We start from the raw sequence: 21,315 nt of genomic DNA on the forward strand, positions 1-21,315 counted from the left end.
AGAGAGAGTATAATTTAACTAATAGAGAGAAAATACAGAAGAAACAGAGAGAGTATAATTTAACTAATAGAGAGAAAATACAGAAGAAACAGAGAGAGTATAATTTAACTAATAGAGAGAAAATACAGAAGAAACAGAGAGAGTATAATTTAACTAATAGAGAGAAAATACAGAAGAAACAGAGAGAGTATAATTTAACTAATAGAGAGAAAATACAGAAGAAACAGAGAGAGTATAATTTAACTAATAGAGAGAAAATACAGAAGAAACAGAGAGAGTATAATTTAACTAATAGAGAGAAAATACAGAAGAAACAGAGAGAGTATAATTTAACTAATAGAGAGAAAATACAGAAGAAACAGAGAGAGTATAATTTAACTAATAGAGAGAAAATACAGAAGAAACAGAGAGAGTATAATTTAACTAATAGAGAGAAAATACAGAAGAAACAGAGAGAGTATAATTTAACTAATAGAGAGAAAATACAGAAGAAACAGAGAGAGTATAATTTAACTAATAGAGAGAAAATACAGAAGAAACAGAGAGAGTATAATTTAACTAATAGAGAGAAAATACAGAAGAAACAGAGAGAGTATAATTTAACTAATAGAGAGAAAATACAGAAGAAACAGAGAGAGTATAATTTAACTAATAGAGAGAAAATACAGAAGAAACAGAGAGAGTATAATTTAACTAATAGAGAGAAAATACAGAAGAAACAGAGAGAGTATAATTTAACTAATAGAGAGAAAATACAGAAGAAACAGAGAGAGTATAATTTAACTAATAGAGAGAAAATACAGAAGAAACAGAGAGAGTATAATTTAACTAATAGAGAGAAAATACAGAAGAAACAGAGAGAGTATAATTTAACTAATAGAGAGAAAATACAGAAGAAACAGAGAGAGTATAATTTAACTAATAGAGAGAAAATACAGAAGAAACAGAGAGAGTATAATTTAACTAATAGAGAGAAAATACAGAAGAAACAGAGAGAGTATAATTTAACTAATAGAGAGAAAATACAGAAGAAACAGAGAGAGTATAATTTAACTAATAGAGAGAAAATACAGAAGAAACAGAGAGAGTATAATTTAACTAATAGAGAGAAAATACAGAAGAAACAGAGAGAGTATAATTTAACTAATAGAGAGAAAATACAGAAGAAACAGAGAGAGTATAATTTAACTAATAGAGAGAAAATACAGAAGAAACAGAGAGAGTATAATTTAACTAATAGAGAGAAAATACAGAAGAAACAGAGAGAGTATAATTTAACTAATAGAGAGAAAATACAGAAGAAACAGAGAGAGTATAATTTAACTAATAGAGAGAAAATACAGAAGAAACAGAGAGAGTATAATTTAACTAATAGAGAGAAAATACAGAAGAAACAGAGAGAGTATAATTTAACTAATAGAGAGAAAATACAGAAGAAACAGAGAGAGTATAATTTAACTAATAGAGAGAAAATACAGAAGAAACAGAGAGAGTATAATTTAACTAATAGAGAGAAAATACAGAAGAAACAGAGAGAGTATAATTTAACTAATAGAGAGAAAATACAGAAGAAACAGAGAGAGTATAATTTAACTAATAGAGAGAAAATACAGAAGAAACAGAGAGAGTATAATTTAACTAATAGAGAGAAAATACAGAAGAAACAGAGAGAGTATAATTTAACTAATAGAGAGAAAATACAGAAGAAACAGAGAGAGTATAATTTAACTAATAGAGAGAAAATACAGAAGAAGCAGAGAGAGTATAATTTAACTAATAGAGAGAAAATACAGAAGAAACAGAGGAAATATGATAGAGAGCATATAGATAAAAAAATAAACCAGCAAAGAGTGTATAATGTTGCCCATAAAGTTGGCATAGCAAGGAAGCAGAAACAAAAAGACAGAACAAACAGTGAAAAGAAAACTGAAACACAAAGAAAGTACAATGAAAAAAAAAGAAACGAAATTGACTTAAGACAAGAAAGGTATAATGAAAAGAATCGCGCTGTAATAAATTTAAAAAGAAATATTCGGTACTTTTTGACTCGCCAAAACGTAAATAAACCCTCGGCGTCATTCGCATCTTTATTAAAGAAACGGATTCAAACTCGAAAAAAGATTTGTACATTTCGAGATGAATGCGCGCTAATAAATAAATTGTGTTTATCTTTAAAACGGAATCGTCAGTTCAATAAACACCGCCGTGTAAGGAATAAAATTAATCGCACAATGACTTATTACCTGATAAAACATTCTAAACATTTAACCGGAATTGCCCGATCCTACTTTAGGTATCTAAATAATAAATTAAAAGCCGTTGTCGATGAGGCCGTTAATAAGTTCGAAGTAAATAAAATTAAAACACTAACGTCTAAAAATATCGTAAAAGTATTCGGAGGTAAACAAAAACACACGACACATTCTGAACCTTATTTCTACGAAAGTTCCTACAGCGTGGTTCCTCCCGGACATATATTGCTCACTGATAATCACACCGTTTTCGTGAATAGGCACAATTTTAAAAAGTACATTACTAAAGATAATAATATTGTGGAATGGCCTTGCGGTATCACTTGTAAATTTTCAGACCAAAGTATGAGCACGATTTTAAATAAATTAGTTGAATTAGTAAAAAGCAATGTGAATGAAATGTCAATCAAAAAGCTTGCGAACACATGTAGGTACAGACATCTTAATAAAAAAGGACACACCGTACACTGCGCTTCACACAACAGTATATTTAAATGCAGTACACTTTTGCAAATTCTTTCTGAATTATCGGTACATTACACCGCGTTTAGGAACTTAAAAAGACAGATTTACACTATGCGTAATCTGTCTTTCAAAATAAATCGTGTAACATCGTGTATAAATAAAGCGAATAATGTCGAATCTATTTTACGGTCCGTTAATGATTTAAAAAAGTTTCTCAGAACACTTAAAATCGACACCAATAAATTTAAAAAATATGTACCTTCCACTAGTTGCGACACTAATGAAATAAACATTTTGACTAAATATAAGAAAAACTTGTCTTCGTTAAAAAGTAAAGTAACTTCTTTTCCGGAAAATTTTTGCGCATGTTGCAACATCTTATTTTATGACGAGGATTTAAAAGATTTTATTAAATTTCAAAATAAAGATAATAAATCGTGGCAAACTATAATTATTTATATTAATAAAAATTATGATAAAGTTCATTCGGATAATATTAAAATTTGTACATACTGTGCACAAAAATTAAATCAAAATTGTATTCCCGGACGCGCCGCATATAACTGTTTAGAGGTAGATCTAGTGCCAGAAGAAGTTGGTAAGCTGAATATTTTCGAAACAATGCTGACCCAATTAGTTAAATCGTTCCAATGTGTAGTTCGTCTCCAGCCGAAAAAAGGGAAAATTGCGGTCAGTGAAAAACTTAAAGGGTTAAAGGGTCGCGTCACTTATTTACCCCTCCCTTTGCAGAAAAACGTGGACTTGCTACCGAACGAACTGCCCCAAAATCATGAAGTGGTTGTACTGGTTAATGGCGTACCTACACAAAACCGAGTCATATGGCGAGATTTAGTGAGCGCGAATAAAATTTACAAAGCGATTGCCGCTTTAAAAGAAATTAACCCGTTATACGCGAACGTTAATCTAAATGTAAAATTGTTACCGAATATTAACGAAAATATAGGTAATAAATATACTTTTAAGGATGTATCCGGGGCATCCATAAAAAAAGTAGATAGTGCAACTTTTTATAAAACCGGATTTTATACTTTTCACTCCCTTCATCCGATAAATATGAGCGCGGTTGAATCGAGCGAAATCGAATCGTATCAAATGCAGCAAATGAAGGGAGAGTACGTGTCGGTTTTTGATAAAAATTTAGATTATTTAACATTCCCGCATCTATTTCCTAAAGGCAGGTTCGGAAAATTTGATGTAAATAGAAATGTTCCTCTGTCGGACGCTGAGTATCGTAAAACACGGATATTAAATAAAGACGGGCGATTTCGGCGTGATCCTTGTTATTTATTTCATTTGCTAAATGACAGTGAATTTAAATACCTTGGCGGGGCCATAGCACACTTGTTAAACGTTCGCGCGTACAAACCGTACACGGTGAATGATATTTTAACTAAAGTTACCGTAAACGATGAACAGTTGGAACAGCATTTAATCAATCTATTTAGTTCGTTACGGGGTACTAAGGAGTATTGGCAACGTCGTCGCCAAGAACTCAATGCCATGACACGCGATTTTGGGGCGCCGACTTTTTTTGTAACTTTGTCATGTGCAGAATATGATCATTCCGAATTATTGCAATATATTGTTAAAATTAATAATGATGTTCCTAACGTGGAGAAAATGTCCGCCGGGGAGTTATGTGCGTTAGATCCGACTAGCGTGTGTAGATATTATCACCGCCTCATCCGAAATATGTTCAAGTTTTTAATAAACGATAAAATAAATCCGGTATTAGGTTACGTGGAGCATTATTTTTGGCGCGTAGAATATCAAGAAAGGGGGGCGCCGCATTACCACATGTTATTGTGGATTCGGGATAGTCCGGAAATTAATAACGATTGCTTTAGAAAGGTTGCCGATTTTATTAACACTTATATTTGTGCTCGGTTACCGGATCCTTTAGAGTCACCTGTCTTGCACTCGTTTGTCCGGAAATATCAAATGCATAAGTGTAACTCGTATTGCCAACGAAAATATCGCGTAAAACAAAAAATGTATACTAAATGTCGGTTTGGATTTCCGCGTAAAGTTACTGACGAATTGATAATTAATGACATTATTTCTACAATCGCGTCTAGAGTTAAAGGTTTCGGTCCGAAACGTGTTTATGACTTGCCCAGACAGAGAAGTGAGGTTCGCATTAACGACTACAACCCTGTCCTTCTATTAGCTTCCGGCGGGTTTAACGTTGACGTGCAATTTGTTAAAGACGGAGATTTGAGATTAGTTATTTACGTAACCAGTTACATTTCTAAAAATGAAAAAACGGAATTAGAAGATCTATGGGCTGATATATGTAAAGAATCGAATAAAAAAGCGTTGTGGAGTTTAGGATTAAAAAAATTAACGCATCGGCAGATCGGGTTATACGAAACAATAGACCGGTTACTCGGGCATCATTTGTACGGTAAATCGGAAGATATGCGATATATCAGCACCACGTTTCGCGAAAATAGAAAACTATGTCTAAAACCTTATAATGAACTAAAAAATATGCCGGCTAATTCCACGGATATATATTTGAAGTCATGGCTGAACGACTATTATCCGAATCGACCCGACAATCTAGAAACTTTAAACTTGTACGATTTCTGTCGTTATCACGATCTTTCCCGCGATCAATTAGAAGCCGAAAACCGAATAAAATTAAAAAATAATGTTATTTTAAGAAAGCGCGGCAAACCTTACGTGATTCAACACCCCATTTACAAAACGTTAAATACAGAACAAGACCGCAATAAGTATTATCACTCCCTTTTACTTCTTTTTAAACCGTGGCGTAATGAATCGGATATTTTAAAAGGTTTTCGGACGTACCAAGAAGCGTTTGACCATTATTCCGCGGAATTAAAACAGGCCATGACTTATCATGATAAATTAATTATGATTGAAGAAGGAATCAAAGAACTTCAGAGTAAAATTGCGGAATTCAAAGAAGAGAATTTCATTAATTTAGAAGAGGATAATATTATCCGAGAAGTGCAGGATGCAGACGTGGCGATGTTGGAAGTTTGCGCGGCGATGTATACTAGTATTGACGATCGCGATAGTAAATTTAATTTAAACGAAGATCAAAGCCGGATTTTTAATAAAATAACTAAAACTCTTATCGACCAAAGTAATAATAAATGCAATAGTCAAATAAAATTATTCGTCTCTGGTGTAGGCGGTACGGGTAAATCGTATCTCTTAAAAGCGTTAAAAGTTTGGATTAACAATACATTTCCGCCCAAGAAAGACACTGTTTCAGTGGCTATAACGGCTCCGACCGGCCTGGCTGCATATAATGTTAATGGCGTCACCATTTACCGGCTTTTATCGCTCCCGGTTGAGCACCAACGAACCGCCGAATATAATAAATTAAACGTTGAAAGTTGTCGGGCGATTAGACACGTACTTAAAGATATGAAATTATTGGTAATAGATGAAATTAGTTTAGTTTCGAGTCTCGTTTTCGCTTATATTCATCTTCGGTTGACGGAAATTGCTAAAAATAATGAACCTTTCGGTAATTTTAATATTTTACTTTTCGGTGATTTGTTACAATTGCAGCCCGTTAAAGGTAATCAAGTTTTTAAAAAGTTAACTCGCATCGAATGCAAATCCAAACTCGGGTCTATCGGTTCTGCTGATCTTTGGTCGATGTTCGAATACGACGAATTAAAAATTAACGTAAGACAGAAAAATGATAAAAGCGGTTTTATAAACACTTTGCTCAATATTCGGTCGGGTAATGTCTGCGCAGAAGACATCGCACTATTAAACTCACGTGTTTTGCCTAATAATGATTTAAATAATGTAATTGAAAATTATAAAGTATTACTCGATTGCGGTAGAAATCCGTTATGTCTCTTCGCGACTAAAGCTCAGTGCACAACTTTTAATAAAATTTATTCAGATAAATTCGCGAAAGAAATAGTCACAATAGATAGTATCGATGAAATTGATTATAATTTTAAACTCACGAATAAAAAAATAAAAGATTTGAACTTTTTAATTAATAAAATTTCGGAAGACGTCTCCCGCACTGCTAATTTATCTAAAACAATAAATTTATTTGTTGGCGCGAAAATAATGATTAAACGAAATATCGATATTGCTAACGGAATTGTAAACGGAACAATTGGTGTAGTGGAACGGTTTGTTTATAAAGGAAACGTCGTAGATTCTTTAATCATTATCGTGAATAACAAACCCTTTTCTTTAGAAAGGGTAAAAGCGCGATTTCTGTTGTTAAAAAATATTTACGTGCATAGGAAACAATTTCCGGTGACTCTTTCGTACGCGGTAACCATCCACAAATCTCAAGGCTTAACCTTGGATTGTTTATTCACAAGTTTAGGAAAAGAAGTGTTTGCACCGGGCATGCACTATGTAGCTCTCTCGCGGGTCACTAATTTAAACGGTTTGTATTTAATTGATTTCGATTCGGCAAAAATAAAAGTAGATATGGACGCGATAAGTGAATACCGTCGTTTAAATAAAATGATCCGATCACCATGTTTGCAAACAGCGAATAATAATATTTGCGTTTCCCCCACCATCAATTTAACAAAAGAAGAATCCCTTCTCCAATCAAATGTTAATCGCGAACTTTTTTCTAAAACGGAAATATTTGGCTTACCGAATTCTGACGGCGTTTCATGTTACGCGAATGTCGTTGCACAGTGTTTGATTAATATACATACCGTTAAATTTAACCTAACGAATAACCTCGTCAATAATATAAACATAACTTTTCCGGATCCAAAAACTCGCGATAACTACCAAAAAGTGAGTGTAACTTTCGAATTATTTAATATTTTAACATCCGGAATAACTCGAGGTGCCAAAAAACCTAATACCAAAAGACTCCGCGAATTAATTGCTCACGGTAGTGACGTAAATTTTAACGCGAATGTTCAACAAGACGCGCAAGAATTTCTAATATTTCTAATATCCGCTTTAAAAACAGAAAATAACATTCCTTGCAGGTTATTTGATTGTACAGTAAAATTCGTTCGAAAGTGTTTCAATTGCAATAGTTATTGGGATGACGTTCCCATTAATCTTGAGTTAATGTACTTTTTAGAATTCGGGGTTCTCCAAAATAACGAGCCGGTTACCTTTCACTCGTTATTCGACTATAAATTATCGGATATAACTTGTTCAGAATGCGGAGAAAATAAAATTTATATTCGTAGTAAATTATACTCGGTATCGGATTATCTAATAGTTATACTAAAGCGTTATCAAGGAAATCGTGTTTTAAATGAAATCCACTTTTTCGATGAAAATAAAATTAATATTGACGGTTTTAATTTCACACTTTCGTCCGTGATTTACCATTACGGTTCGGACCTTAATTCTGGCCACTACGTTTGCGCGGTAAAAAGTCCAAATAATTCGTGGAATTTGTTAAATGACGACTTTATTAATTATAATTTTAAATTTGATCCGGGTTTAAAAGACGCGTATATTTTATTTTTAAAATCAATAACGTAACGTGCTTAAAAAAAAATCTATATTTTTAGTAAAACTTAAAATATTTTTATATCGAATTTTAGCCGTTGGAGAGCCAGCAGATGACATTTGGACTGACTGAAAATATTCTATTTGATATTATTAATTTATTTGTGCATGTTTCTGTTTTTTGAAGTAAAAAAATTGTTTACATAGAATATGTTTTTCGCAATGAATACCTCTGTTTGGTCCTCACATACTATCACAATAGTAAGTGACAACAAATTTATTATGCCCACCTAAGTTTTTATACTATTTCACTTAAGATCTAATAACTGTGTTCATTTTTTGTTTTTAGTTTTTATTTAATAACTTGAATAGTTGATGGTACGATTCTATACCTTAGGTTCCATGTCTCAAGTCAATCACTCGCCTTGAAAGAAATTATTGCTTCATTTTCGATGTCATTTCCCATTTTGTAATTTATTGTATTTAATCAGGCCAAATATATTTCAAACAATAATAATATAAAAAAAAGATGACGCAATTTATTCAATTGTAATTTACATTTATATTTGCGAATAAAACAAATTCTATGTCTTATCGTACGATATTTATAAGTTAATTTCTGTATTTTATTTAATTGCATGTTTTAAGTTTGTATATATCATTTGAATTAGTTTTCTTATACCGAATGGCCAAAAGGTCATCACTTAATAATTCAATATTCTTAATTATATGGTTTTGATGTTTTACTTATCTTTAAATGAACCTTTCACAGTTCCAGCCCTATAAGCAGTTAATTTAATTACATAATGGAATTGAATTGCACTCAACTTCTTGTAACTTTTTAAATATTACGATCGTTGTTTCTTCTAAATTATGAAGGAAACTTTTATTTATGAACTGAATTTAATTTTATGTTTGATGCAGTTGTAAGATTTGCACAACTAATTCAAAAGAAACAATTTATTATATTAAATAAAAAAAATTGTCCACACTGTGAAAGATTTGTTTAAAAATAATTATATTATTATTTATTTACATATTTTTGTACTTTTATTTTAAATGTGAGACTAAACTAACTGACGGACTAAGTCCGCCAAGCCGGTCCCAAGCCCAGGTGAGAAAGGATGAGGGGTCCGTCGGAGTTACTTATGTTTCAGGATGTAAAGGCTAACTATACGCAGAGCCAGGAGAGGGAGGATATATTCATAAATGTTTATGCTGTGTAAATATGGTATTGTTTGCAACCCTCTATAAAACTATAAATAAATCTATCCAAAAGGTACAAAAATCTCTTTAACAAAAACTTTCAGTTTAAAATGTTAAGTATAAGGGTTGATTAAACGCCAAAAGGTACACAAATCAGCAGGTAACCAACATTTCATTAATATTTCATTGATATCATTAACCTAATTTTACTGTATTAACTTTTCATTAATATTTTTTAGAATTTATTACGTGTCCCAGACCCTTATGCTGGCCATTTTATTCATAATAATTTTTTTGATATAATAATAAAAGGTGAGTAATATCATCATTAGTTATAAAAAGGCACTTTACTTTAACTGTAATCTAAATTATTATTGCGATTTTTCTTTTTAGGCGCTTTATTCTGAATAATCATCACACTCTCACATTCAAATGGAAAAGGGAAAGTAGGAGTTGGTCTATTGCTGCTGAAATCTGAATCACGGATTTAAAATAAATTGAATCTTGAATTAGTCTTACTGCAGAATATATGAGCACAAATTATGCAGTTAATAACAAATAAACAATACTTGTAATTATAATTCATTTGCAAACTTTAATTGAATGTAGTCTTTAATTGAGTACTTATCAAAGACGTTTTGTTATCAAATAATTAGTAAAGCACTTTAATAATAATTTTTATTTATTTATTTATTTAAATAATAATTGCCATCTGAAAAATATAAATATCTTTATTTTGTTTTACATATATGTATATAACCTTCAGAGTAATCCATCTAGGGATAAATTAATTTAAAAATATCCTTAATTACGTTGTATTTATTTAGTTAGTATATACTGTATAATAAGAAAAGTAATGTAATCGCCTATTTTTTCAGGCGGTATTTAACGTCCATCTACCAATTAGGTGACGTGGACAGGGGCGAAAGCTCATAATTTACTAAAAACAATTTTTTCTGACAAATAAAAAGTAGTCTTACTGGGGTTCTACCACTTACATTGTCACGCTCTTGACTACAAGACCAACGCCCGCCCCTAGTATATCAATATTTAAATCTATATCTATAATATAAGTATAATATATATACAAATATAAGTAAACAAATTAAAAGTGTAATTAAAGATAACTATAATAATATTTAATATTAATAAACCATGTTAAGTATTAATTATCTGTTATTTTTAAAGAAGTGTACTTGGCAAATTGTATCCAACTAATTTAATCAAAGGATGAACTTAAATCAATGATTTTTAGGTTCATACTGATGTAATAATTTCGGTGAATGCATTTTTTAAAAAGTATTTTAATAATTTAATTTAATTTAATAATTTTTTTTTAAATTGCGTTTCATTAAAAAACCTGTGCATTAATAGATAGATACGTCCTTTTAAAATCAATCTAAATTAGATGAAGCGAGCCTTCTCGCAGCACAAAAATTATTATGAATAAAATGGCCAGCATAAGGGTCTGGGACACGTAATAAATTCTAAAAAATATTAATGAAAAGTTAATACAGTAAAATTAGGTTAATGATATCAATGAAATATTAATGAAATGTTGGTTACCTGCTGATTTGTGTACCTTTTGGCGTTTAATCAACCCTTATACTTAACATTTTAAACTGAAAGTTTTTGTTAAAGAGTATATTTATTATAATTTGGATTTCGCAGATATTGGGATGTCTTTCTAAGGAAGGAAAAAGCATAGATGAATTAGTAACGGTGGGTCGTTGCCTAAATAGTCGTTTGGGTACTTTTGGAGTTTGCTTCAAACCTTGTACATTGCCAGGATCTAGTGAACCAATGTTCCGACTCGATAAGAATAATATTGAATTTGGCTTAGGCGTACATGGTGAAGCTGGTATTTCTACTGTTCAAGTAAGTCATAAATTTATGAATGAATTTAAATGTATTTCTTTCGACGCATCGACGTCTTTGGTCATTAGCGCCATTTAAATGTATTAATGTAAGCTTCAGCCATGGACAGCAAAGGATTCTCCCTGAGTTGTCGCAAGCCATTTACTTTAAAATTACAGTTCTTAAACTGAAATTAATCGTTAATGAAAATTAAAAATTCTGTTTGTATTATTTTACTTGCTTTTTGTTGCAGATGACTTCGCTGAAGGATATTGTAGAAAAAATGTTGAAAAAAATTATGGCGTGTTTGATGTTAAAAGATAAGTCAAATGTTGTGGTGGTTGTTAACAACTTAGGATCACTTTCACAAATGGAAATGTTGGTAATTTCAAGAGAAGTTCGTCTCCAAATAGGTAAATTCTAGAATAGAAATTAGACCATCCTTCAGTCTAAGGATTGTTAATTTTCATCAAAATAGAATAGCAATAAGCAATCTTTTAGTTATAATAAATCAAATCTTTTACTCAGGTTAGTGCTGCTTGCTTGAGCGACAGAGTGTGTGTGTTGTTGGCAATAAAATTTAGCAATTTTAGATGAATTTATTACGTCATTACGTTATGTGTAGATGAATTTATTACGTCAATTACATAGACACTTTCACTCTCATAATTTTTGGATATTGATAAAAAATATTCTCAGATTTTTTTTCATGCTTTTTAACAAATGGCAACCAATTAACAAAAGGGTAAAAATAAGTTAAAAAAAGGATCTGCAGAATAGAATAATTACCGCACTTTTTTTTTTCTAGTAGAATGAGTTTATTAGGTAACATCGCCCAAGATAAACGCGCCGTGTTGGATTTTATAAACTGGATTTATTATAAGAATTTATTAGTAAAATATGTTTTTCACGCGTCTATTATATGCATTAGTTTTCTTCGCTAAAACGGTAGTATTCAGGTAAAAAAAATCCGTCAGGCAGAATTTGTTAAAGTTTGAATACAAGACTAGTATACCACTCTCCAAAACTTCGTAAAAGAGTTAAAACCGTTAGTGCAGGAGAGTAGTCAGAGGAGAGATCGGCTTTTGGGATTGGGACGTGGAGGAAATAATTTTCCTGAAATAGTAGTTCCAAATATTGGTAGTACGTCTGAAACTATTCGAGCAGAAGTTCGCCATAAGTTTGTTTAGATAAAGAACATCAGAAATAATAGAATGAAGAACATTACCCAGCACTAACCAGCTGCTTAGTTTGTAAAATATCGGTTAAAATGAAATAGATAAATGGTATATAGCTAAAATATAAGCGAGAAAAAGCTTGTGATTTTATTTAACAGAGCATCAAGTTATTTGGGTACTTTTTTCTGCAATTATTTATAATTTAATATTAAAAATTCTGTTAAGGAAATTCTGAGGAAGTATGGGATAGGTTCTCTTTAAAGTGGCATATCATTGTAATTCGAAGTTTTACATCTAGATCTAGTTAATGAATATGATTTAAAATTTAGAGTTAAAAAAAATTATTAAGTTAAAACCTTAGAATTGTAATAAGAGAAGTTAGTGTGAAAATTCAGGTCAGAGTTAAGAACAAAAATCCAATTAAATGATCACTTGATTATTTAATATTTTTATTAATTACTTAAAGCATCTCTCTTCTACTCAAGAAAAATTCCAAAGCTAACTACCCTTGACCTTTTTTAAAACTTTTCCTGAATAAGGAGAATATGAACATTTACGCAGAAAATACTTCTACTTAATACTTCAAATCTTTTACTCAGGTTAGTGCTGCTTGCTTGAGCGACAGAGTGTGTGGGTTTTTGAACTTTTTTGTACATAGAATATTCAAACCGAATTTCCTAAAAACTTTATGCAGAGGTCTTATATGTGTGGAAAACATGATTGGAACTACATTGCTGCTTTTGTTGTAAATGCCAATTAAGTTTTCCTGCATAACTGTTTTCTTTCTCAATTGAGAATTTTCATCCATCATTCCAGTTTGTGAAGGTATTAGCCCTCCAATAATTCTTACTCTTCTAGTACTTATAATTCAAAACAAAATTCATTTTCAGAGGCCATGAAAATTAATGTGGACAGATTATATTCAGGAACTCTTTTTACCAGCATCAATATGAAAGGATTTCAGATATCGATTTTAAATATCACCGATAAAGAACATTGGCTGTGTTATCTCGATGAAGAAACAGAAGCGTTTGCCTGGCCAGGCAAGAGAATCTCTCATGCCATAGAAAAATCTACTTTAGTAGAATATATTGAAGCTGATAACTCTGTCACAGTGGTATTTAGCTTTTTGTCTTACTTTGTTTGATTAGATGAACTACTAACATTATCAGAAATTTAGGAAATATTTGTTATTTTGATTGCCTGAATGTCGTCATTTATTTAAAATTATCATAAGAAATCAAAAGTGAAGCTAAGAATTCGTTATTACCGGTAGTTATTAAATTCTTGCACATAACTTAACAAAATTTAAAGACTTTTTTTTGCCCATTTTCTTAAGAATTAAAGCATAATAAGGAAGTTTCGTGCTTGTTTGAGAAAAGATCTGTTACAAGTTTGAATAAGCATCAGAATACTGCAAATTTGAAAATTAATTGCATTCACAATTAAAATTAATATAAACGATTTTGTTTTTAATGAGAGTTTTGTAGTTTATAAACGATTTATTGTCTTTACTGAACTTGTAAGTTTGTTTTGATAAATTCTGCTAGGTTTTATTTTATATTGATGTTTTAGGTGGAAGGAATGATTTTAAATGAAAAACAAGGGGAAGTTTTTCGGAAGAGTTTACATGCAATTAGCATAGCATTAATTAAAGAATGTGAGACTTTGAATCAGTTGGATACGGTCGTTGGTGATGGAGACTGCGGAACTACAATGCGGCATTTTGCTGAAGGTAGAATTTAAAATTTGAATATTATTAACTAATTTTTTATTAATATTTAATCCTAAGAAACTTTAAATAATAAGCTTGAGAAGTTATTGTGTAATGCAAAGTAACGCCTATTTTGTTTGCGAGCTTACGCTCAACTACCAAAGTACTCTAATTAATGAAAGTCTAACAATGCAATGAATTTTAAGGATTTTACTACACCATTAACTACGCCAAGTTTCTGTTCCATGATACTTCAGTCACTTGTTTTTAAATTACATTATAATTCGGTTATTACAATGCCATTGCTGTAGGAGGTGGTCCAGAAGTTAATTAGTCAAAGTAACCTCTATAAGTTTGGGGGTTTCATGTAACTTTGTTTTGGCAATGTGTTTCATATTACATAGGTATTTAGTTGATTGATAATCAAATTTCTCGATTTTCTTAACATTGTTTATAAGGAAGAAATATTGTGTACACAGAGGAAGAAAGAATAATGCCAATTTCAGTGATTATTTTTTTATTTTTTCCGAGCTTTTGACTTAGGGATTAATCATCTTCAAGACTTCTTTTTTTTAAGCAGACAGGACAGAAGACACACAGAACTTACTAGTGCAATGTAAACAAAATATTGAAATTTGTCACTAACATAATCCTGAAAACCTAGCCCCTAGAACATAGATGCACCATAAGTGATGGTTGGGTAATAAAAAAAGAAATATTGTATTAGAAAGATTAAAAAATAAATTTTGAAAAAATGTACTTAGTGTTGTGTACCTCCGGGGAACTGATATTTTAAGAAAGGAATGATTTTTTTTTTATCAAGTAGAAATTAATGTAAGAAATTACTGCTTTAGGAAGAAGGATCGCATTGACACTAAGGCCGTTAGTGCCAACCATTTCTTTTATTAATTAAATTATTTGACACAGGTATTCTTCAAGAACTACAAAAATTTCCAATTAGGTTAGTGGCTTCAACATTGGCTATGCTCTCTAAATTGGCGGAATCTTTAATGGGAGGTACATCTGGAGCTATATTTTCGTTAATGCTTATGGGTGCTGCGAAAGATTGCGATACATGGGAATCCTGTTGGTTGGCTGGAATAGAAATGATTCAAAAGTATAGCAAAGCAAAAGTTGGAGACAGGACATTGGTATGTTCAATAAATTTGCATTATTTTTGTTGGGTTTTTGAACTTTTTTGTACATTGAATATTCAAACCGAATTTCCTAAAAACTTTATGCAGAGGTCTTATATGTGTGGAAAACATGATTGGAACTACATTGCTGCTTTTGCTGTAAATGCCAATTAAATTTTCCTGCATAACAGTTTTCTTTCTCAATTGAGAATTTTCATCCATCATTCCAGTTTGTGAAGGTATTAGCCCTCCAATAATTCTTACTCTTCTAGTAAGAGAAAGAAATTATTGCGTGAATTTATTTAAGTAAGTGATTTCAGTTCGCCGCAGCCTTCCTCACTTTCAGGATTACAAACCCTGAAGAAAATTTGTAAAAATATGTTTTATATTTATGTAAATACTTGTCACTTTTAAAATCTTAGTCACTCCTAATAAGTTCACCACTTTTTTTTTTTTTAATTAGATTGATGTTTAAAATTTAATGAAGTATGTTTTTAATACAGTTAGATGCGTTAATTCCTGCATATAAAGGATTTGTGACGCACCTAAAAGAAAATGGTGCTCATTCATGGCCCATTGCGTTGAAAATTGCTTACGAAAGAGCCAAACAAGGATGTGAGGCAACCAAAAATATGATAGCCCGGTAAGTGAAACTATAGTGAATAATTTTGACTCATACCGCACCATTTGATCTTATTATTTCATTTTTAGAGCTGGGCGAGCTAGCTATGTCGAGCAGTCAAAGATAACTGATGTTGATCCTGGAGCTTACGCTATTGTAATTGTACTGAGGACTCTAGTCAAAGGTCTAGTCCCAGAAGATCATCAATGCCTGGATTAATGTTAGCTTTTAAATAAATAACTAAACTCTCTTTGTACTGAATTTCACTTCATTACATTTTCAACACATTATTCTGACAGCTGATGTCACAATATTGACCTCTAGCAATCAGTGAAAGGTAGCAAACATTAAGATTAAAATCGGGTTATAATTAATAAACGAGATAGGAATTGATAGTAAATGCATAAATGGAAACGAACGATATTTATAACGTTAATTAAGATAATATTATAAGAATAAATAATTTCTCAGCGTGTCGTTTTAAAAGTGACGTTTTAAACTACTCTTTAAGAGCTAGTTGATTTTTTAACCAAAATGCAGCAAAATATAAATAAACTTAGGTACATGCATGTAAGACTACCATATTCTTCAACAAAATGCAGACCTCATTTACACAGTAACAAATTAGTTCATGAGATCAAGATTATACATAATTTATTTTAAAATTAATATTTTTATATAAGATAAAATATTTACATATATAAGATTATATATTTTATTTTTACTGTGGCTTTGCTAACATTAACACGACATCGACAATGCCCTCTCAACCCTAGATTATGTTCTCTCGTTTCTGGCAACACTATCCACCACCGTGAACAGATAGGCTCCAATGAAGAGAAAACTAAGTCTTTCATTTGGGAGCTAACCATTGTGCTAACCCCTATCCCTAACGGATAGATTTCATCCCTAAATTCTAGTCAGGGTATTTTTTTCATGCAAAACAAGCAGAAATTAACTTCTTTTTTATAAACGAAAAGTACTTCAAGAACCTTGATATCTTTTTAAAAAAATGCAGAAAACTGTCGAATGTAAACCACTATAATTATAAATTTGATGACAGTTCTGTATTAGGGTACAGTTTGTACTCAAAATTATCTTGATTAATAAATTTTTTTTTTCCACTTCTAAACATAAGTATTGATAATAACATTTTTTTTTTTTTTTTTTTACTGAAAAGGAATTGCAGGCTACGTAAAAATACAACCAATTTGTACAAAAATGCAGTTAGAAAGAACATAAGGAATAAATAAGGAAGTACTAGGCATATTTTATTGTACGTTCGAGAAATTCTTAGCACTATTGTTCTTAAGAAATAATTAATTAATGCTAATGTGGTATTAAATTTTGTTCATAAATATTCTAACTTCATTGGACTTCTCTACAAGCTTTATAATACTGAAGCAAAAGTACTAAATCAAGTTTTAAATTAAGGGAAATTGTTATATGCACATCAAAAATTAACTGCCATAATCAAATAAAGTAAAATTGTTTTTATTATTAATATTAATATTTTAGCAATTATCAGTATATTTACAACTATGCAAAGGAATCATATCGAATATAAAGTTCAAGACATATCAATCTTCTTTTTTCAGATATTCCAGTCTTTGTAAGAGAGGTGGATGAGAGTGATGCCATGCTGAAAACAGCCAATCATACACTGGAAAACTAAGATTGTCTTGATTTAATTTAATTAGAGCTTTTCTCAATGATTCTGATTTTCCTAAGGTTTTAGCAAATCCATCTGCTTGAAATTCATATTTTCTACTAAGAATTGTTAAAAATAATGACATTATCTGAAAAAAAAGAACATAAGATTTAGAAATAATGTAATACTAGATAATTTTTATGAGAAAACAAATAATCGTACTAAACAAAAATATCATAAAGATTGGTAGAGCATTGCAACCTTTATGAAAACAGTTAATAGAAACAGCCAGTGAAGCAAACGTACTTGAAAAATCAATCCGAGGTTGCATGAAAATATGGAACTGCTCGGGGAAAGTAGAAGTAAAGATTGTAAGGAGTAAGATAAAAAGAGCACAAATTGACGAGAAAATTAAGTAGCTGCTCAGATAAATTTCGTACACAATATTAGAGGTTAGTATGTGGAAGAATTCCAGCAGCAAAATTTTTTTATTAGCGGTACTTTCATTTTATTCTTGATGGATCATATTTGAAATAAGTTTATCCCCATCCTCTCATTTTCTCTCTTTCGCAATGCGTAGGGCTGGATTCAGTAATTAAAATAAGGTAGGTAAAAGGTATAATAAGCACGGTATTTGCGATAAGCCGTCACAAAGGAATATATTTTCTTCTTAGATAGTAAATGGAGAGTTGATCTAGTGGTTATGAAGTGTGGCTATTTAAGTGGGAGACTTAATTGGTAGTTGGACGTTAAGCCCCGCCTGAAAAAATTTGCAATTAATTTACTTTTTTACTTTTATAGACACTAAATGGCAGTAAAACTAAATCCAACTCAATATTATGTTTTTCTGTAAATCTATAATGTAGTATCTGCAAAATTAAAGATGCAAGCTGGTAATGAACATTATCAATGAAGTTTCTAGACTAGCTCATTCACAAAACAAAAATCAATGCGAAACACCTGTACGATTTTCACCGTATGCAATGTTGAACAATGCTAATTACCTAATTTCGTTCAACTCAGAAGTTTTATATTACACGAAAATAAAGAGGACTAGGATTAAGTTTTTGTTTTTCAGCAGGGTTTCTAGAGATTGTTATGACAGTTTAAGCCTAACTTTCTGGAACTCTGTAAATAAATTTTTCAAAAATAAGTTTCAAATAAAAGTAATAAGTTAGATTTCGAAATTTAGCAACTCTAACTCGCGTTGATTCTGACTGAAGGCAAAGGTCAAATCAGTATCGTTATTTAAATCTTTTTTCTTTTGGATATCACTAGTTGTTTCTAATCTTCTATTTAGAATAAAAAGGGGATACACTCAAATAAGTATTGGGGCGACATAGTACATTCCCTGCAAGTTTTTCCTTCACTAGAACATAGAAGAGTATTGCTGAACAAAAGTATAATCCTTTGACGCCTACATATGACTATCCCTATAATATAGAGCAAGGTGGTAAGGAGTAACTGGTAAACCTTCATAAGCGTAGGGAGACCGTAAGTAGCGGTATTATGAGAAGCGGTATCAGATTTCCAGAATGTAAATGTAATGAAAAAAATGGTTTAAAAAACGATCTTTCTGAATTTTTTCCCGCTGGGCAAGTGTAGACAATAAAAGAATTTTATTAACTAAGGTTACTTACAGAATTGTACGGAGAAAAGACAAATAACATGACTATAACAATTCCAATAATGATAGGTTGCTCATCCATAAATCCAAAAGCTCTGTACAGCTGAGGGTATTTGAATAGAAGACCAAAAGCAAAAAATTGAAGAAACAGATTTATCTATAACGGAAAGGTAAACAGAGAATCAATTACGCTGAAAAAAAATGTAGCATTACTTTTGCATGTTACATTTAAAATAATAGTAACTTACTTGCATAATAACAATGTTTTTGGTAACGTGATTGAACTTCCAGTGTCCAAGTTCGTGAGCCAGAATTGCTAAAATTTCTTCGGTGTCACATCCTTTTTCACCTTCATTTGAATGACTTTTCAGAAGAGTATCGAAAAGTACAATGCGTTTATTTTTAAAGAATCCATAAAAATAAGCATTGCTATGTACAGATCGCTTAGAACCTGTAACAAATATATGTGTATGGGTGTTTATATAATATATATATATATATAAATATAAATATATACCTCAATCCTATCAGCAAATAATGAATAAATTCAATCTTGTACTTTTTTACCTACCTTCCACTAAGTACAGTTTATAAAGCGGAAAATTAACACTTGCAGCGAGTTCTTCAATTTTAGTTTTCAATTCGCCTTCAGGTAATGGTGTATATTTATCAAAAAGAGGAGCTATATAATCTGGATATACCGTCATCAGAAACAGAAGAGTAACCATAGAAAATAACCACAAATATATAAAGAAGAAATCACCACCAGCTTTTACTATGTAAATAATTCCACAAACTAAGGGTACCATTATTATTGTTGAAACTATAAATGACTTTATTTTGTCTTTAATAAAAAACCAAGCAGTCTGAAAATAAAGAGAAAAAATAATGAAAAACGTAGATTATGATTATCATTTAAAGTTTTTTGGATAAAATCAAAAATAACTAAGTCAGAATTTTCAGAGTACTGACATTTAGAACAAGATATATTTTAAATATTAATAATGAAATTACTAAATACATCAACAAAAAAAATAATTCTTTAAGAAAAGCAATAATTAATAAAACCTTAATAACTGCACTAACAATGATAGCAGGTAAGGGAAGTAGTTACTGGAATACCTTAGTTTTGAGGCTTCCGAATTGTGGGTTCTGACAACTTATAAAATGGCAATTAAATGCAAATTAATCGTTTTGGATTCAATTTGCTCACCTGTCTTTAACTTGAACGAAAATTATTAATTGCCAAATTATTGCCAGCTTTGTAGACTTTTACGGGAATACAACAAATTGTGTATATTAAATTAAAAAAAAAACTACGATTTCACAAAAAAAAAACAGAATTTTTTAACAGAATATCTTCGCAGTACATATATCTGATTCTTTTATTCTGGCAGTACCTGGAGGCACAGCTATAAATAGAAAAAATAGGCACTTTATTTAAGTCTGCTCCAAATTGTTCTACTGATTTATCCTTAACATACTCTTCATTCTGAACTATCGCAACATACATGCACATTAAAATAGAAAAAGTTTGAGTTGACAATTACTGTTGTAATTTGAATCATGGAGCTAAAACGAAATTTCTGTCTTAAATTGGTCTTACCGAAGAATACGAGAGCCAAAATGACTCACAGTTAACAAATATATTACTATTTGCAATGACAGTACAATGCCGTTGTAAATGCACTTACGGAAAAGGAAAATGGTTTCCTCAATTTACTTACCAAACAAATTGATCAGTCACTTTTTTGGGTTTCACTGAAATTTGTCGATTTAAGAAAGGACTTGGAAAAAATAACCTATATATTGAACACAAAAAAAACGCAGAACATGGAATGCCATTGCCGAAACCTATAACTGTTTGAAAAAACTAGCAACTGATATCTATTCTCCTCAACTTGTGAGTCATTTTCTCAAATAAATTTTATAAAAGAAAGGACTAAGCTGACTGATGATCCCAGCGCGGCGTGTGCATTGCTTAAAGTTACGACTTACGAACCCAACATTGGCAAACTTTGTCATTCAAAGTACAATAAAAACCTCATAAATAAAAGTTATAATTAGTATTGAATACTATATATCAAAATTTATACAATATTTTGTGAATTTTTAAGTCATCTCCTGCATTTCAT

At 30.9% G+C, this 21,315-nt stretch overlaps 2 protein-coding genes and 1 long non-coding RNA gene across 10 annotated transcripts in view; all 3 read left to right on the forward strand.

Annotated features, from left to right (window-relative positions):
* LOC141460390 (PTS-dependent dihydroxyacetone kinase 1, dihydroxyacetone-binding subunit DhaK-like) overlaps window positions 1-20,274 on the forward strand; it is a 35,627-nt gene extending 15,353 nt beyond the window's left edge. For 7 of the 8 annotated variants that reach the window (XM_074140325.1, XM_074140368.1, XM_074140372.1 and 4 more), the window contains 8 exons: window positions 11,067-11,273; window positions 11,506-11,665; window positions 13,321-13,547; window positions 14,006-14,165; window positions 15,072-15,295; window positions 15,784-15,923; window positions 15,992-16,122; window positions 17,501-20,274. In XM_074140325.1, the coding sequence (XP_073996426.1) occupies window positions 11,067-11,273; window positions 11,506-11,665; window positions 13,321-13,547; window positions 14,006-14,165; window positions 15,072-15,295; window positions 15,784-15,923; window positions 15,992-16,121 (1,248 nt within the window). In that variant the 3' untranslated portion in view covers window position 16,122; window positions 17,501-20,274. Of the gene's footprint in view, window positions 1-11,066; window positions 11,274-11,505; window positions 11,666-13,320; window positions 13,548-14,005; window positions 14,166-15,071; window positions 15,296-15,783; window positions 15,924-15,991; window positions 16,123-17,082 lie in introns of all 8 variants that reach the window. The other variant, XM_074140336.1, reaches the window with a different exon arrangement.
* LOC141460289 (uncharacterized) lies at window positions 1,590-9,268 on the forward strand. Its single transcript, XM_074140164.1, has one exon. It carries the CDS (start codon window positions 2,232-2,234, stop codon window positions 8,220-8,222), a length of 5,991 nt encoding a protein of 1,996 aa, XP_073996265.1. The 5' UTR covers window positions 1,590-2,231; the 3' UTR covers window positions 8,223-9,268.
* Window positions 9,290-9,904, forward strand: LOC141460485 (uncharacterized). The gene is made up of 2 exons (XR_012462069.1): window positions 9,290-9,707; window positions 9,789-9,904. It is a non-coding gene; the product is annotated as an uncharacterized lncRNA (long non-coding RNA).
* Window positions 20,275-21,315: the final 1,041 nt, after the last annotated feature.

This window comes from Rhodnius prolixus, unplaced genomic scaffold (genome assembly GCF_049639745.1).
Source record: "Rhodnius prolixus isolate KJV_2025 unplaced genomic scaffold, Rpr scaffold_1, whole genome shotgun sequence".
NCBI classification, from domain to species: domain Eukaryota; kingdom Metazoa; phylum Arthropoda; class Insecta; order Hemiptera; family Reduviidae; genus Rhodnius; species Rhodnius prolixus.

Coding starts and splice junctions, on each gene's coding strand:
- LOC141460289 (XM_074140164.1), top strand. CDS start 2,232: ATGACTTATTACCTGATAAAACATTCTAAACATTTAACCGGAATTGCC.